The 16,656-nt window shown below is 39.2% G+C and overlaps 1 protein-coding gene across 1 annotated transcript in view; it reads right to left on the bottom strand.

The window, feature by feature from the left end:
* Positions 1-1,972: 1,972 nt before the first annotated feature.
* The window catches only part of LOC122877670, a 52,923-nt gene continuing 38,239 nt past the window's right edge, over positions 1,973-16,656 (bottom strand). Inside the window, exons 44-59 of the mRNA XM_044199527.1 lie at positions 16,206-16,466; positions 15,089-15,349; positions 14,700-14,960; positions 13,593-13,853; positions 12,920-13,180; positions 12,509-12,766; positions 11,803-12,066; positions 11,277-11,537; positions 10,257-10,517; positions 9,344-9,601; positions 6,954-7,211; positions 5,844-6,104; positions 4,985-5,272; positions 4,125-4,361; positions 3,223-3,288; positions 1,973-3,126 (exon numbers count right to left, since the gene is read on the bottom strand). Of these exons, the coding sequence (XP_044055462.1) occupies positions 2,843-3,126; positions 3,223-3,288; positions 4,125-4,361; positions 4,985-5,272; positions 5,844-6,104; positions 6,954-7,211; positions 9,344-9,601; positions 10,257-10,517; positions 11,277-11,537; positions 11,803-12,066; positions 12,509-12,766; positions 12,920-13,180; positions 13,593-13,853; positions 14,700-14,960; positions 15,089-15,349; positions 16,206-16,466 (4,001 nt within the window). The 3' untranslated portion in view covers positions 1,973-2,842. The remainder of the gene's footprint in view (positions 3,127-3,222; positions 3,289-4,124; positions 4,362-4,984; positions 5,273-5,843; positions 6,105-6,953; positions 7,212-9,343; positions 9,602-10,256; positions 10,518-11,276; positions 11,538-11,802; positions 12,067-12,508; positions 12,767-12,919; positions 13,181-13,592; positions 13,854-14,699; positions 14,961-15,088; positions 15,350-16,205; positions 16,467-16,656) is intronic.

Raw genomic sequence — 16,656 nt, 5'->3', positions numbered from 1 at the left:
GTATCCTGTCAGTGTGTTTAATATGAGTGTACTGTAAACTGAACAGTCTCGCATAATGAATGAGATGCAGGAGTAGCCTTAAAATTGCAACAAAAAAGGCCTATGTTAACAATATAAGTTAGTGATGTGTCCCATAAGTACTTGCAAATCCTAAAGGCATTGCACGCAAAAAGTGAAGTCATGACAAATTTGTTTACATAGCACATTTCATACAATGTAAGCTCTATGTGCTTCACACACAACAAATATGAAAAAAATTAAATAAAACATGAATACATATTTAAATACATTTCAAAATTTCATAAAAGTAATTCATCCCCTGCCAACCCACCAACATAAACATACCCACTCACACATTCCCAGAGAGAGAGAGAGAGGGAGAGAGACAGGATCTGTGTCAGATGTAGTATTCTACATAAAAGAATACTATATTTGTCTGGGTCCTGACCTTCGAATCCACCCACTCCATCGAGTTGACTTGACAATTATGTCTAATATCGGGCTAATACTAGATTTCCTTGACAAACACTCCATCTTGAGTAAAAATCTAATTGGCTTCCTCCCAAAACACTGCACTTTAATTAACAAACATGTACACCAAACACAAAATGGAAAGATATTCACTTGTTTTATTGATTTCAAGAAAGCTTTCGACTCTGTTTGGCACAAAGAGCTCTATTTCAGACTTTTTTCATTGTGGTATAGCGGGCAAAATGTATGATCTGGTTGAATCAGTGTATTTGTAAAATAGGTGTGCATTCCAAAGCTCTCCAAACCCAGGAGCTGAGTCCCCTGTGTCAGTTGGTGCTGAGACTAACTGACAGACACACTCTGACCTCACAACAGCACTGCTTTCCAAACGCCAATCAGACTAAACCAAATTATAACGCAATGTAAAGAAACCTATTTGGATCATTGGAAAGAAGAAACTAAAAGCCAAAGTAGATCAGAATGTTATCTGGCCCTAAAAAGAGATTATGAATTGGCAGAATATCTCTCTACTGTCAGAGACAGAAAGCAGAGACAGATCCTAACCAAGTACAGGCTCAGTGAATCGAAAAAGGAAGGCACAAAAAATCCTGGAAACCAAAAGAAAACAGAATATGTGGTCACTGTTCGACAGGTGAGGCTGAGACAGAGATGCTCTTCCTCCTACAATGTACAACATTCAATGAAATAAGGAGCGTTTACTTTAACGAGTTCAACTCTGTAATCTCAGATTTCAAAGAGCGTAATGAGCTCTCAAAATTAAAAATATTCCCAGGAGAAGGAGAAAGGGCAGATCTTGCTGCCCAATATATATCAACATGCCACAACCTGAGGGACAGTGAATGACCTACACACACACACACACACATACACACATTTACATTCATTAAAATTTATATAAACTTTATATAGTTCTCACTTATTTTCATTTGTATTTTTTTTAACTGCAAGTCTACATTTGTTACGTATCTGTGTGTGTGTGTATATATATATATATATATATATATATATATATATACATACATACATACTATATACATACTGTTTATATATATATTTCTAACAGCAAATTCACAATTCTTCAGTTTATGTACATTTTTTGCTGTCAGACCACAGACCACTCTGACTTTTCCTGTAGGAAAAGGGAAATCAGTAACATACATCTGACTGGTCTCCGGTCTCTGACTGGAATCAGTGTATAGTACAGTTGTCTCTCTGTACAGCTTAAAGCTAGACTGGCAAGTTTTCAAACTGTGTATAATAAAAGAATGTTGTCTCTGGCTGGTAACGATACATCAGACCCCTCTCATATTTTATTTGAAGAATATCAGCTTTTGCCATCAAACATAAGAGTTAGAGTCCCACGGATGAGACTGAACAGACTGCAGAACTCTTTTGTTCCTCAGTCTGTCAAACTGTTAAATTAGAGTTTGGGTTAAGTAGGCCTCAGTCTACCTGTGTAGACTAAGCACTGAATGTAAAAGTGAGCATTTAAATTGATTGCAGCGCAGTCACGTATTCGTAATTTGTACTTGCAGTAGACTGATATTGAGCTGCAAGAATTAGTTTATTAATTTGATTAGACAGAAAATTAAGCAACAATTTTGATAGTTAGTTTGATAGATGTAAAAATGCCAAACATTTAATAGTTCTTAAATGTTAATATTTGCTGCTTTTGTCTTAAATTATAAGAAATTGATTCTGGACAAGTTTTCACTCATGTTATATAGACCAAATGATTAATCATGAAAATAATTGGCAGATTAAGCTATAATGAAAATGATCACTAGTTGCAGCCCTAGATAAACACACACACACAAAAAAGGAAACAACACTAATGTTTACACAGAGGGGTGTTTTAATGTCATTAATGTCATTCCTTCATTTCTGGGATTGTTAAAAAGATCTGTCAGTGTTCACAAAATGAGAAGTCACATAGTACATCATAAAGAATATATACTGCATGGTTTTAAAAATATTTCTTGATAAATTATCTGTTTATTTGTTTACACTATGTTTTTTAGTTTAACAATCAGCTATAATGCCACATTATGCTATGATACCAATTATGAAAGTGTATATACGCTATTGCTAACAAAGATTCATAAGCATTTAAATCTAAAGGTTCTCCTCAGGTTTGATCATAATGTATTTGTGACATGTAAGACATTCCCCAAACAGAATAATTATGTTATAGCTTTGTAGTTATAATTACTTTCTTTTTACAATTTTCCTCCTAAAGTTCTGAAAGATTGAACCTGGATGCTACAGAGTGAAGAAGACAAGCATATAACCCATATGATGGTATTTCTGCTGAGTCCAGTGTCTATTTAAGTGGATCTGTGGTATTTCATTAGGAGGCACCAGTGGTTCTGCACATTGGCCTGGAGTAGTTGTTTTGGTTGATGGTGTTTTTGGCTGCCAGCCTGATGCAGTAGGTGGTCCAGGGCTTAAGGTCAGTCTCTATGTAAAAGTCACCTTCCACGGTTCTCACTCTAGGTGGCTGATTGGCCTGCTGCTCTCTCTGTTCCTCCTCGATCACGAGTGTGTACTTGGTTGCATCCTTCACTTTCGTCCACTTCACATACAAGGAAACTCCACTTACTGTTACATTCAGCACTTCTGGGATTTCAAGACCTGTGAGACACATGGGGGGGATTAACAGTTGTTTTATAGTACAGGCCTATGACCTATGATGATTCATACTTAACTATGTAATACCACTACTCTTACCTTTGTCTAAATGGGCATATACTCGAGTGGCCTGCACATCTCTTCTTCTGCGAGTTCCTACTGGACCTGAGTAAGGTGAGAAATAAGTGGTTAAATGAAATAGATCATTGGCTGGATTTGGCAGAATTGAGAGAATTGTAGCTGTTAACTGGTCAACACAGCATTGTGATCCATTTAATCTCCATGCCCATCTCCATTTGTTTCTCAGCTTAAGTTGCATTCCTCAACAGGTGTAATATTGTTACTAAAATGCTTTTGTTTAGTGCAAGCTGGTCCATAGCTGCAGGTTTGCTGGCCCTGATTAGATAAGAAACTTAGGGTTCTTTCACACCACCACAAGGGGGGGAGGGATCACACTGACTTTTTGGTGATTGTCATCCTGCATCATCAGTACTACATGGACCTATTTGGGGGAAATCAAACTCTAGTGACTGACAGCAAGCCATGCAGGACTTCACTGAACCTTATGTGTTTATCTTATCTAGTGTCACAAAGAGGCCACGAAGAAATAACTCTTTATGCATTAATACTGTAGCTGGATCTTGGACCTTCCTCAAGACCCTCCTTTTCAGGCGGTCTCGGCCCAGTTGTTAAATCCACATCAGAGTTTGATTGACAATTTTCCCACCAGCCCAAACGAACCGAACCAAACAGGAAAACTCAAAAAAAGTTTATTTGAACCAAATCAAACAAATCAGGTGTGAAAGCCCCCTTATATACTCGTACACCATTGACGAATTTTGCTTGGCAAAACTATATAGAATTTGAATTAGAAACAATTAGATAAAACAAAAGGCAATGTGGAATAGAGTCTTGTAGCAAAAGCCAAAATTGACTGAAATTATGGAAATATTATTTTCCTGAGTCCTGTGTAGTGCTGCAGATCTTTTCACCTGTCTGACCTGTAATATTTCGGTTAGCGTTGCTCTCTCCCTCTGCATTGCTGGCTGTCACTTCAATGGCTCCAGGATTGAAGTCGGTCAGCTGGCAGGAGAGCCCTGTGGTGTTGCAAAGCTTGACACGGACTGCTTCTGACACATTGTAGACAGTGTACCTCGTGGCAAACACTGATGCATCCCAGGAAAGCACAGCAGACTGTCTGGTACCAGCATATTTCACATTCTGTGGAGCACAGGGGGCTGGGAAAGAAACGGGGAAAATGCTGTTAACAGAAGGACTGAGGGATGTTATATTTAAAACATACATTGTTAGTGAATAAGTTGTTTAGCTAATTTTTGGGTAACACTTTACTTTAAGTCCCCCTATTCAGCATTTATAAGTAGTATACAAATATTTAATAAATTATTTAAAACACACTATAAGGTAGTTGTATGCAGCCGTAAGGACATGTTTAAGTATTTATTAATGTACAGTATTTGTCAACAATTATAACTTCTCATAAGTAGAGAAATTTTATATTATTACAACTGCGTTTTATTATATTGTCATTCAGTATTTGTTTATACACCAGCCTCCACTTATGGGTGCCCACAAGAGGAGTTATAATTGTTGACAAATACATGAATAAACACTTATATCTGTTTACAACTACATTATAGTGTGCAACAAACCATTTATTTAATGTTTATATACTGCTTATAAATGCAAAATAGGGGGACTTAAAGTAAGGTGTTGCCAACTTTCTCCAAACCAAAACCCAAAAAGAGAAAGGACGAAAAAGGAATTTTTGTATAAACACATAAAGGTCACTAAAAACACTCCCTTTTGTATAAAGTCAGGAATGAGTGCAGCCTAAATTTACCTGTGACTCCAGTAAAGGCACTGGACGGCTTGCTGACCCCGGCTGAGTTTCTGGAACGTACAGTGAGGTCATAAACTGTGCTGCAGGGCATTGGGAACTCAAAGTACCTCCTGGGCAGCCAGTAAGAAGAGACCTCCATCAGGGCCTGTGGGTTGTTCTGGATTTGACCGGTTATCTCCACAAGGTACTCAACATCAGAACAATTGACACTGTCCCATGAGGTCATGGCCCAGTAAGCTTGGCCTATCCTCTGCATTTTGACTTTCAGAGCAGTCGGAGCACATGGAGCTAAGGAGGCAAGAGATTAGAGATTAAGAGAGTATTTTACCAGTGGAATTAGCATAGTTAAAATTTGTTTAGCTCTTGTTCTTCAGGTGTAGTGTATCAGCATACCACTTTTTTCATTTTGACACATTTTCAGGAGAATAAAATAATTTCCTCATTGGCCTTCTTGGTAGGATATACTGATTTTTACAATACCTTTACCACTAGATTAGCTGTACTACATTGCAGGTATTAAACCAAATGACAGGGAAGTAACAACTAATTGATTAAGTACTTCCAGACATGATTACAGTATTATACCTGAGCAAGACTATACAGAATTTTTTATATCTACCTACTATATTTAACAAACAGAAATCTTGTGTCAGTGAGGCCTGAAGCCCTAAAAATGTGTTTTTCAATAAAATAAATGTAATTCTTGCAAATACGTAGGACTAGAAATAACATCTAAACACTTGTTTTTCCACATATTCTGTTTATTTATGTAAAAATCAATGTATGCTGAATTAACTAATTGGAGCATTGTTAATAACAGTGATCTATGAGAGTTTAATTTCTGAGCTCCAATATTTACCTGCTCCCGCCTGCAGAGGTGCACTGAACGAGCTGTTGCAGACGCCGTTAGAGGCTTCAACAGAGAAATTGTAAATGTGACCACATTCCAGGCCTTTGATGGTACTGGAGGTGACAGCGCTGTCATAGTAGAGCACGTTTCCATTCATAGACTGCACATAGCCAAAATACTTCACAGCGCCCTCACTGGCATTCCAAGACAGGATGGCAGAGTTGGTCTTGCAATCAATATTCACTGTGAGTCCGGAGGGCGCACAGGGCACTGCGAGGACAGAGAGAAAAGAACTACTGTCAGAGATTCAAGTGGGAAGCTGGCCTGCAGTGTCAACATTTTTAAAGATAATGTTAGCTCATCCTTGTTGGTTATGAAGCCCTATACATTGATAAAAATCTAATCTAAGAGAGGTGACTAGTTAAGTGTAAAATCCATTATGCTTTACTATAACTTCAATGTGTCAGTTTAACTCGGTGGTAATGTAGAAATTGTAGAAGTAGCAGCTAGATAGTGCTTGTTATGATTATTGTTGATTAGTGCAGTAACAGAACAAGAACACTAGGAAACGTTGTCACCTAGAACTGATTATTAATGAATTATAGCATGAAGTAAAAAAAAAAAAAAAAAAAAAAAAAAAAAAAGGTTGTGGAGATGATGTCTCCAGTTAGCTAGCTCCCTCTTCTGCTCTGAAAATAGGACTTTTTTTTAGGGATGCAAGTAACAATTTAAATACTTTGTCAATTGATTGATTATTTGTATTATCTATACAATGTCAGAAAATTCAGAAAAATGCCCATCAAAGCAAATATTTGGAGAATATTTTTTGAAAAATAAAAAGATTAATCGATCACCAGAATTGTTGCTACTGAATTTTTGTCAAACAACAAATTGACTTGACCACTTTCAGTATTTGTCATGGTATTGGATTTCTGCAGAATCGCATACCCCTCCATTAAGAGACACTTGAAATGTGTAATCCAGACACCTGGACATTAGTACACTTGATTAACAGACTGTACTGACTGTTTGATGTTTGTCTCATGGAAAGCAGTATTGATACTAAGTATATTATTCTGGTGAAATAAACTAAACTAAAATGTCTTATCATGGGTCTACCTGTTCTGAAGGACAAAGTGCTGGGCTGGCTGGTGCAGTTGTCTCCACTGGCGGTGACGCTTAAGCGGTACGGCTGTCCGCAGTGCAGATCAACCAGGGTGCAGTTGTTCACTATGGTGTTGCAGCTCGCAACATGTCCATCCCTTCCTGTGGCTGTCAGTAGGTAAGATGTAGCCACAGGGGAGTGTCCCCACGTCACTGTGGCTCCATTCTTCTCACATGATTGTACCACTTTCATGTTGTCTGGGACACAGGGCGCTAAAGAGGACAGAATAACCAGAAATATTTGTGTTTGTGTTGTTTTTTTTTTGTTTAGAAACCCATTAGCTGCTATTCTTCCTGCGGTCCAAATAAGAATTTCTTTCACAGTGACAATACAGATCTCACAACTACACAAAAACCATGACAATACCACAAGCAACAAGAAAAACAGGAAATACATAATATACTGTACATACAGTATAACCTCACATACAACATAAAATACAACTTACACTGACTGATTGTCATCCTGCATCATCAGCGCTACATGGACCCACACGGGGATATTTCTAGTGACTGTGAAATTTTTTTACCCAAAAGGTCAAAGGTCATATTCACTGTGACATCATAATGTCCTGGAAAAACACATTTTTGGCCATTATTCAACACTATAACTCAGGAACAGAAGGGGAGATTGTGACCATATTATACAGTTGGTCGGACGCTGAATAGGTGACATTTTTGACTCTAAGGTCAAAGGTCATTGCGACCTCTAAATAGGTTTTTAACTATAATTTAAAAACCTATTTAAAATTATTATTAAATATGTGCTATTAACTAGCACAGTACAGGGCTTTCCTCCATCTTGTCCATTCTGTCTTTCACTCCCTTCCTCATTCTGCATTTCGAGCGTCATCGGAAATCACGTGACCGCAAACAATGTATTGGAGCGTGCCTAGCTAATTGAGATCTGTGAGTGAGTGAGTGAGTTTCACCTACAGCGCATAGAGAGGCCTCACATCTAAAAATGCCAGGAGAAAACTTAAAGCACCACATTTTCTGAAGCTATACTCTATAAGAATCCATCTTTACATTGTAATCAAGTATATGTGTACCTGTTTAGCCAATACATCTATGATGATCCTTCATTAATAAGTTCAGTAATGTTTATTCACTGGAATCATACATATGTATCATCAATATAGTGATAACTTCCATTTAGCCAAAAATTCAACTTTATACCTTTTATTCATTTCCTTCCAAGTAGAGTATCTAGTCATCTAGTTCACTAGATACTGTATATGAGTCTGGACAGACATGGATGTAAACTGCAACTTGACTGGTTGGCGGAGGCATACAGCCGTGTAGTGGTAATTCTAGTTTTTGTAACATTTTTTCATATTTTATTGTCAATTTTATATTTATGTCAAGTATCTTTCTTTATATTTTCTATGTACTATGTTTATTGTTATGCACCAATTTACCAAGGCAAATTCCTTGTATGTGAAAACCTACTTAGCAATAAACCTGATTCTATCTGCTCTCTTTCCTTGCCACATACTAACTCTCCTGTCATTTCATATCCTGCCAATCCCTCCTGCCCTGTGTTCCTGCCATTTCCCACCACCTGACCTCTATCCATTGCTTGATATATGACTCTACATTTGATTGAGTTTGTTCTAGTTTTGGGCAATATAAAATGCCCTGCTACTACATGTCTTGTAGAATAGTTATGTATATCAATATTAAAGGTTTTTAACATTTTTATACAAAATATATCGAGTCTTTGTTATTATGCTATTTAAAAAAACAAAAACAAACTTGTAATGAATACAGTAATCTGCTTTTAATGTCTAGCCAGGAAAGACTTACATGCATGGCAACAACATTAGATTGTAATCCACTGTGAAGAACCATACGAGCTGCTCTATTTTGTTCTACTCTAACGTGTAGTTTCTTCAGATTCCCTGCAAAAGCACTTGACGATACTGCTGGACAATAATCAAGGTGGGATAAACCAAGGTCTGAATTACTTGCTTCAATTTATCTTGTGTCAAAAATTTCAGACACCTCTTGATAATAGCATAACCTTTTCCCATTCTAGTTACCATCTTATCTATGTGTTTTACCCATGATGGTTTGTTGTAAAAGAATATTCTAAAGGAGCTTGGCTTCTTCAACCTGTGATTAATTGGCACTTTGTTTATGTAGAGATTAAGAGCTGGGTTGGCACTCAAGGAATAATGTGTTCCAAATACAGTGCACTTTGTCTTAGACACATTCAACTAATTTATTCCCACTTATCCATTCAAGAAGTTTGTACTGATCTACTGTACTTTACCTTTACACTCTCAAAACTTCAGTGAGTGATAAAATGAATCAGACCATACTGGTGAGCTGAAACATACCTGTTTTAATCTTCTTTGGTGGGCTTCTGAGGCTGCTGCACTTATCAGAAGAAGTTGATACTATGATGCTATAATGCATGCCACAGCGGACATCCTGGAGTTCACATGAATTGGAGGAGCTGTTACAGGAGATGAGGGTTTGGTCGTGGCCCTCAGCGGTCACCACGTAGAGTGTGTTCTTCGTCTGCTCCCATTCAACCTGGATCGTGTCACTGTTACATTGTGTCACTGCACTAATGGATGCTAGAGCACAAGGACCTAAAGGACAGGACACATATGGGAAAATGATGTGCATTGTATCCTTGTCATTTCTTATTCTACTTAATATTTCAGAAAGGATGCCTTGTTAAGAGGCTTCATATGTGCTTTATAGCATTTGTCCTACTTTATAAACCTTTTAAAACCAATGAGATCAGATACTACTATATTGCTTTGATTACTCATGATGCTCCTTTCCCTTCTTCCAGTCAACAGATGGAAGCACAAATTAGATCAGTTTATTCAAAGTCTCTGAAAATCTCAGTCTGCTTTTACAACTTTGTGGTTCTAATATTGAAGTGTATGCAGTTTATTATATTATTCAAAATAGAAGCACAGAGTAAATCCTATGTTGCAGATGATCAGTTGTAACCCCAAAGGACGTAACCCAGCTGGACGGAAAAGATAATTTGCTATACAAATAGAAAAAATATTTTTTGGGTTTTACTCAAATCTTTGCTTTTTTGAAAAACATTGAATAGTTTTACCGCAAACAATAATTCAAATACACAATCTAAGACATTTAGAAGGGAAGGTCGCAAGCCAAAAAGGTTAACCCACAGTGTTGAAAACGCATTAATATGGTAAAATGCTTACTATATCAGCACTTCACTTCAAAATTGATATATTGAGAATCGAGATTCTTGTTAAATACCTGTCTCAAGCTCAAAGGTGGTGCTGTGATTACTGTGGCAGCGTTTGTTGACAGCAGTGATGTAGAAGGTGTATAACGTCCCACATTTCAGATCTGGGACATTACAGGGAGAGGAGGTGGTAGTGCAGCTGGAGTTGTGACCTCTGACCCCTTGGGCCAGCACAGAGTAGCTGAGGGCTCCTTCTGAGGCGTCCCACGTCACCCAGGCAGAGTTTGATATGCAGTCCAGACGGCCCTTAGTGTTCCTGGGCACACATGGAGCTGTGGAGGATGAATTGGAAAGGAATGAGCATGTAGAATGAATACTGTTACAATCATTTTTACACTTACAGTCACAAATACATCACATATTGCAACAAATGGTTATACAATTTGAAATTTGTGGGAATAAAAGGGGGTTCTGCACTTGAAGAAGCTCCCATAATGAAGAGTCATTTCTTTAGTTCTCATTTCCTCCACTGTTTAAAGACATTCACCAGAAGCAAAGGGATGGTAGGAACTATATTATGTCAAACACGCAAGGCACTTTTTGTGTCAACAAAAGGCACATGTAGGCATGGAAGGTAACAGTAGCAGCCAAAGTAGTTTATGTAGATATGCCAATGTGCACCATCCACAAGCATTTTTATGAATTATTTTAGTTTTTAATCAGGTGGTAAAAGAAATACAATTATTCACCATCTTTCCGAGGATAAGATGAGAAGACTGATTCACCAAGAAATAGTTACAGCAAGTAACTCTCCCAAAAACCACAAATTATTATTTTTTTGTGTAAGGATTAAACAAATGAGATACAACATGTTAATTAGTGAGCTTTAGAGGTAGTCACAGTATGCAACCTACAGTAAGATAATTGCCTCCTGGCACCAGCTCCATTTTTACAGTTACACACATGAGCATGATATAATCTTCTTGTCTAAATCTCGAAAATAAATGAATATGTGTATTTCTGTTCCGTAAAATGTAAATCCAAAGAAAAACAAACAGCTATATAAAAAAGAAAAACTGCTTGGAGTTTACCTGAGGAAGTCTCTAACACAGCGCTTGGTTTACTCTCACAGCCATCTCTTAGAGACAGCACAGTAACGTTGTAGTTCTTTCCACATGGTAGATCTCTTATGGTGCAGGCAGTGCCACTGGAATTACAGTGGAGTCTCGCCCTGGTGTTGCTCACTGCCACCACATGGAAGTACTGGGCATCTGGGTTGGGGGACCAGGACACGACCATGGCACTGTCAGCACACTGTGCTTCAACAGCCACATCCTGGGGTGCACAGGGGGCTGAGGGTGAGAGAGGGGGGGGGGAGGCAAAGAGGCAGGTTAACATAGTATTGTTAAATTACAGAGGAGATTTCTATGTTGCTATGTTGAGGTTACCATCAAAAGCAAACTTTAAATGCAAATTTACACTGGAGAAAAGCACTTTTAGAACACGCAACTCCACCCACCTCACTGTAACAATAAATAATACTGTCATCACTATTTATAGAAAGTCACAACAAGTCTTTACAGTGAGTTCATATTTGGCTCCCCATGTTTACAGTACCTGTCCGCATGTAAGACTTGTTGCTCTCCACACTGGAACAGGACATATCCTGGCCAAACACGCTCACATTGTAGGTCTGTCCACACTTCAGGTCTCTCAGATCACAGTTGGTCATGGTGTTGTTACATTTTGTCTGGTGGCTTCCGTCGGCTGTAACACCCACTGCAAGATAGGAGAGCGCTCCACTGGCTGGCTCCCATGTCACTGCAGCAGAGTTTGAGTAGCACTGTAGGGAAGTCTTAACGTTGGTTGGCCTGCAAGGCACTGGGAGAGAGAAAGCGGACAGACAAGCAGCAAAATAAAAGTTCCTGTTGCTTAATAATATACAGTATATGAGCGATGAGACAATTCACACATCAGCAACACATTTGAATGACCCTTTAGAAAGAGAGGACACTTTGAATCCTTTCACAAGTCTAACTAAAGTAAAGGTTCAAAAAGTGCAATTCTTGTGGTTATACTACACTTTGTAAGGTTCTGCCTATGCATGCAAATATTAAACAATAAATGTTTCTTTCTAAGGAGAGCCTGAAAATTAAACTGATGGACAAAGATAATTATCATCCTACTTTGACTTCAGTGCTGCCTCCCTGATTCTCCAAAGTGGGTTTAACACATCAAAGTCCAACAAACTTCTCAAAATTCTGTATTAATTCATTAATTGTAACTGTTACATTAACTAAAAAAACTTGTTGTTTTCACTTACCTGACTGCAGGTAGAGATAGGCGTGGCTGTCGTCACATCGTCCATCCTGAGCTGTCACTGTCAGGTTGTAGAGCTGGCCACAATGCATGTTGGGTAGCCGGCAACTGGTTGCGGTGCTGTTACACATGGTCTTGTGACCATTGGGCCCAAAAGCTTGCACCATGTAGGAGGACACACCCTCTTCTTCTTCCCACGACACAACGCCTGTGTCATTACTGCACACCATCTCTGCTGTTACTTTCAGTGGTACGCACGGCACTACAGAGAGACAGTTATGAATGAAGTCAGGTATAAATAGAGCTTTAATATAACATGCAATATGCCTTACAGCTGCACTGAATGTTGCAGTTTAGGATAAATGTTTAATGAAGGTGCCACATTATTATGATTATAATTAAATCTTGATTCTACCTGTGTTGATCTTCACAGCAGAGCTTCCAGCGCTGCTACACGTCTTATCTGAAGCACTAACAGTGATGGAGTAGTTGAGGCCGCACAGCAAGTCATCGAACAGGCATGTTGTCTGGCTGCTGTTGCACATTGATGCGTAGCCGCCGTTGCCCTGGGCAACTGTGGTGTATGATGATGCCCCTTTGCTGGGCTCCCAAGAGACCTCCACAGCACCAGACTCACAAACCACCCGGGCCTCCACCTGCTGTGGTACACAGGGCACTTCACAGACACAGAGAGAGAAATATTAATGTTGCATAATGATTCAGGATCAATATAGGTCCAATAATCATCCATACAAATGAAGAACCATCATTGATAATTATTAGCAATATCAGCGCTGTCAGAGAAAATACAACACCACTATTTTACCCAAATCAGATTCATGGAAATATTGTGTTGTTAAGTAGTATGTAAAGTCACAAAGACTTATGGAAATACAGTACTTTTAGTTAAGTTTTTTATTTATTAAGTATATATAGTACATATCTGCATAATCTTCTCCTACCCTGACTCAGCAACAGAAACATCCCGATATTTCCAAATTATTTCCAAATGTTACTAAAAAACATGGTTATTTGTAACATAGATATCTATCATGCTGCCAGGCCTCAACATGTTAAATCATCCTTACCTGCTTGCAGCTGTGTCACGTCACTCTGCGAGACATTGCACACACTGTTAACAGCGATCACACTGATGTCGTAGGTGAAGCCACACATGAGGTCTGCCAGGACGCAGGACTGTGAGTGTGTCTCGCAGCCAGATTCATGTTCTTCCACGCCGAAGGCTTGGACAATGTAGAAATCAGCCCCTATGCTGGCTTGCCACTCCACACGGGCTGTGTTGTTTGAGCAGTCCAGTACAGGCACAACATCTTCAGGAGGACAAGGCACTGGAGGAGGAAAGTGAGAGGAGGAAAAAATCACTGAGGAGGTTTTTGATCAATGTTAGTTGCTAGTTGTGTACTTATTTTTGGCTTTCAAAACATAATTTTTGGGCCCATACTGGGTGGGGTTCAGAGAGACTTGACTTAAGGGCCATTTATAAGATGTCTTTTATTAAATGTTGATTTACTTGACTTTAAAATGTGACTTAACACCAAGCTGAAACGCATTATTTGGCTGACCTCTTCTGGCTGAAATTTTCAAGTCAGCTGTGTCTCTGACCACATCCGACATCAGTGCAGAGGATGGTCTGAAGTGTGTATATCCATAAAAAATACCAGGGTTTTTCAGTTTTTGTTTTTTTTCCCTTTCCGTTTAAACTGATTTTTACCTGGATTTTATGTCACCACACACCCAAAAGTTACTTAATTCCTGTTTAAAAAAGACTTATTAAACAAACCTCTTGGTTCGAGTAAAAAATGGAGCGAAAAAACTAATTAGCTACTGATGCCAGAGTTCATCAAAGTGAAGATTCCTTAGGGTAAAATACGAAGTGAAAACAATGACCCTACCTGTTTTGCACCTGTAACCTGTATGTACTGAAGTGATTAGAAAAGAGCAGAGGAGCAGAATCGCTTGCTGAACAGCTAGGCTACTGCTCGCAGGAGAAATGACCGCTGCATCCTGTGTGTTCCCGGTGTTACACTGTCACCGCAGCGAGATGAGAACTTCAGCCACTAGAGGTCAGTAAAAGTTTTCCGTTGGTGTTAAGATACCAAAAAAATATTTAAAATCCTTGCCCCAAAAGTCTAATTTGAATTTACTGATTAAAGGTGCTTTTTTTGAGAGCTCACCTGACTCCACCTGCAACCTGGTGCTTGGAGGGCTGCTGCACTTCTCATTTGAGGCCACAGTGATCACATTATAGGTCTGGCCACACTGCAGGTCCTGCAGCTCGCAGTTGGTGAAGTTGGAGTTACAGTTGGAAACATGGCCGCTAGAGGACTGGGCTGTTGCGGTGTAGTTCATGGCACCCTCAGCATAGGCCCAATCCAAGAGGGCAGAGTTGGTGAAACAATCCAGAACCACTGAGCCAATGTTAGGTGTGCAGGGAACTGAGAGAGGGAGGGAAGAAACAGAGGACTGGAGTAACACTTAACACACATTTAGAGCAAGTCAGTGACACATTCACATGTAAAATTATGACATCCATAGGAGATTCATGTCCATCCAGTTGTTCTACCTGAATTGAAATTTGTAGCTGGGCTGGGTAAACTTGAGCAAATATCATCCTGCGCCACCACCTGGACAGAGTAGGACTGGCCGCAGGTCAGGTTGGTCAAGGTGCACATTAGGTTTTTACTCTCACAGAGGGACATGTTTCCCTGTGTGCTCTGAGCCGTCACTTTGTAGGACAGAGCGCCCTCGCTGGCACTCCAGGACACAGCAGCCTGATTTTTAGAGCAGTCTATCTTCACTTCCACATCAGTAGGAACACAAGGCACTAGAGAAAGGTATGAGGAGGAGATTACAGTAGGTTTAATTATCTAATTGTGGAGTGACAAGAGCTACAAGAGAACAAGCCTTCATTTTAAAGGTGTCTGATATCAACTGAACTGAGCAAAGAAAACAATCACAGTTAAGGCAACAGTAAGACAACACTGGGACCACTGACCACTTTGCAGACAATTATATACATTTTCTTCCCTTAAAGATATATTTTTTTTTAAACTTATTTCCATTCGCCCATTTGGCATGGACTCTGTCCCATTTATCAGTTCCTGTAAATCTGTTCCTGACACCTGTTTCCTGTCACCACTACTTCAAATAATTTTGATCAGCCTGAATGGGGATTGGGAAATGAGTCCGTGTTTGAGTTTTATTTTGAGTCTGAGTTTTACATGCACAAATTTAAATTTAAAAAACGTTACATGAAATATAAAGTGCAGGAAGAGGGAAAAAAAGCTCAAGAAGTGCTGAAATTATAAAACTGATGTTTTAGAACATATTCTGTAAGACTGATATTTAAGAAACGTTGTAAGATAAGATACATTTGGGATTAATTATAAAGACACATTTGAACCCATTTTAACTGGTTCCTTAAGTAAAGACCCTTAATATTATTGAAAACTAACCTCTACTTGTTTGGGATGATTTGCAAGACGAAGATCAGATGGTTGAGTAAGAGTGAATTAGTTTGAACTTTATTTAGTAATATATTAAAGCCACCTAAACTCCTGACCAAACTATTTACACACTTTCTGTATGGAGAATAAAGAATGTATGAAAGAAGTATAGAGAACATGGATCAAATAAGTCAACAAGACAATAAAATAACTCTATTGTCCTGAATGTCTCACCTGAATGCAGTGTGTCCGCCTTACTGGGGTCAGAGTTACACTTATTGTTCGAGGCGACAACGGTCACTGTGTAGTTCTGTCCACAGTGGACGTTGGGCATGCCACAATCCTCGCTGTCAGACCAGCAGCTTTTTGATTGGCCATCTTGCTGCGTCACTGTGGCAGTGTAGAACTCCGCCCCAGCTGAGCCGGTCCATGACACCACAGCAATGTTAGAGACGCAGTTCATGAAGCTGGAGACGCCGGTGGGCGGGCAGGGCTCTGAGGGAAGGAAGGAGAATAGACAGGATGACGATGGGAGGGCATTACACAGAGGATATGCACTGTTAGTGAAGGCTGACTTTGGCATGAGCAGAACGGCTCCTGTGTGCAGATCTAAGGTTAATATCAGTGTTACAGGGTATAGTTTGTTCTTTTAAGTCTGGTGCACAATCCACCAATTTATGGACGT

Source organism: Siniperca chuatsi, linkage group LG6, assembly GCF_020085105.1.
Source record: "Siniperca chuatsi isolate FFG_IHB_CAS linkage group LG6, ASM2008510v1, whole genome shotgun sequence".
NCBI classification, from domain to species: Eukaryota; Metazoa; Chordata; class Actinopteri; order Centrarchiformes; family Sinipercidae; genus Siniperca; species Siniperca chuatsi.
This window is presented reverse-complemented; position numbering and strand designations above follow the sequence as displayed.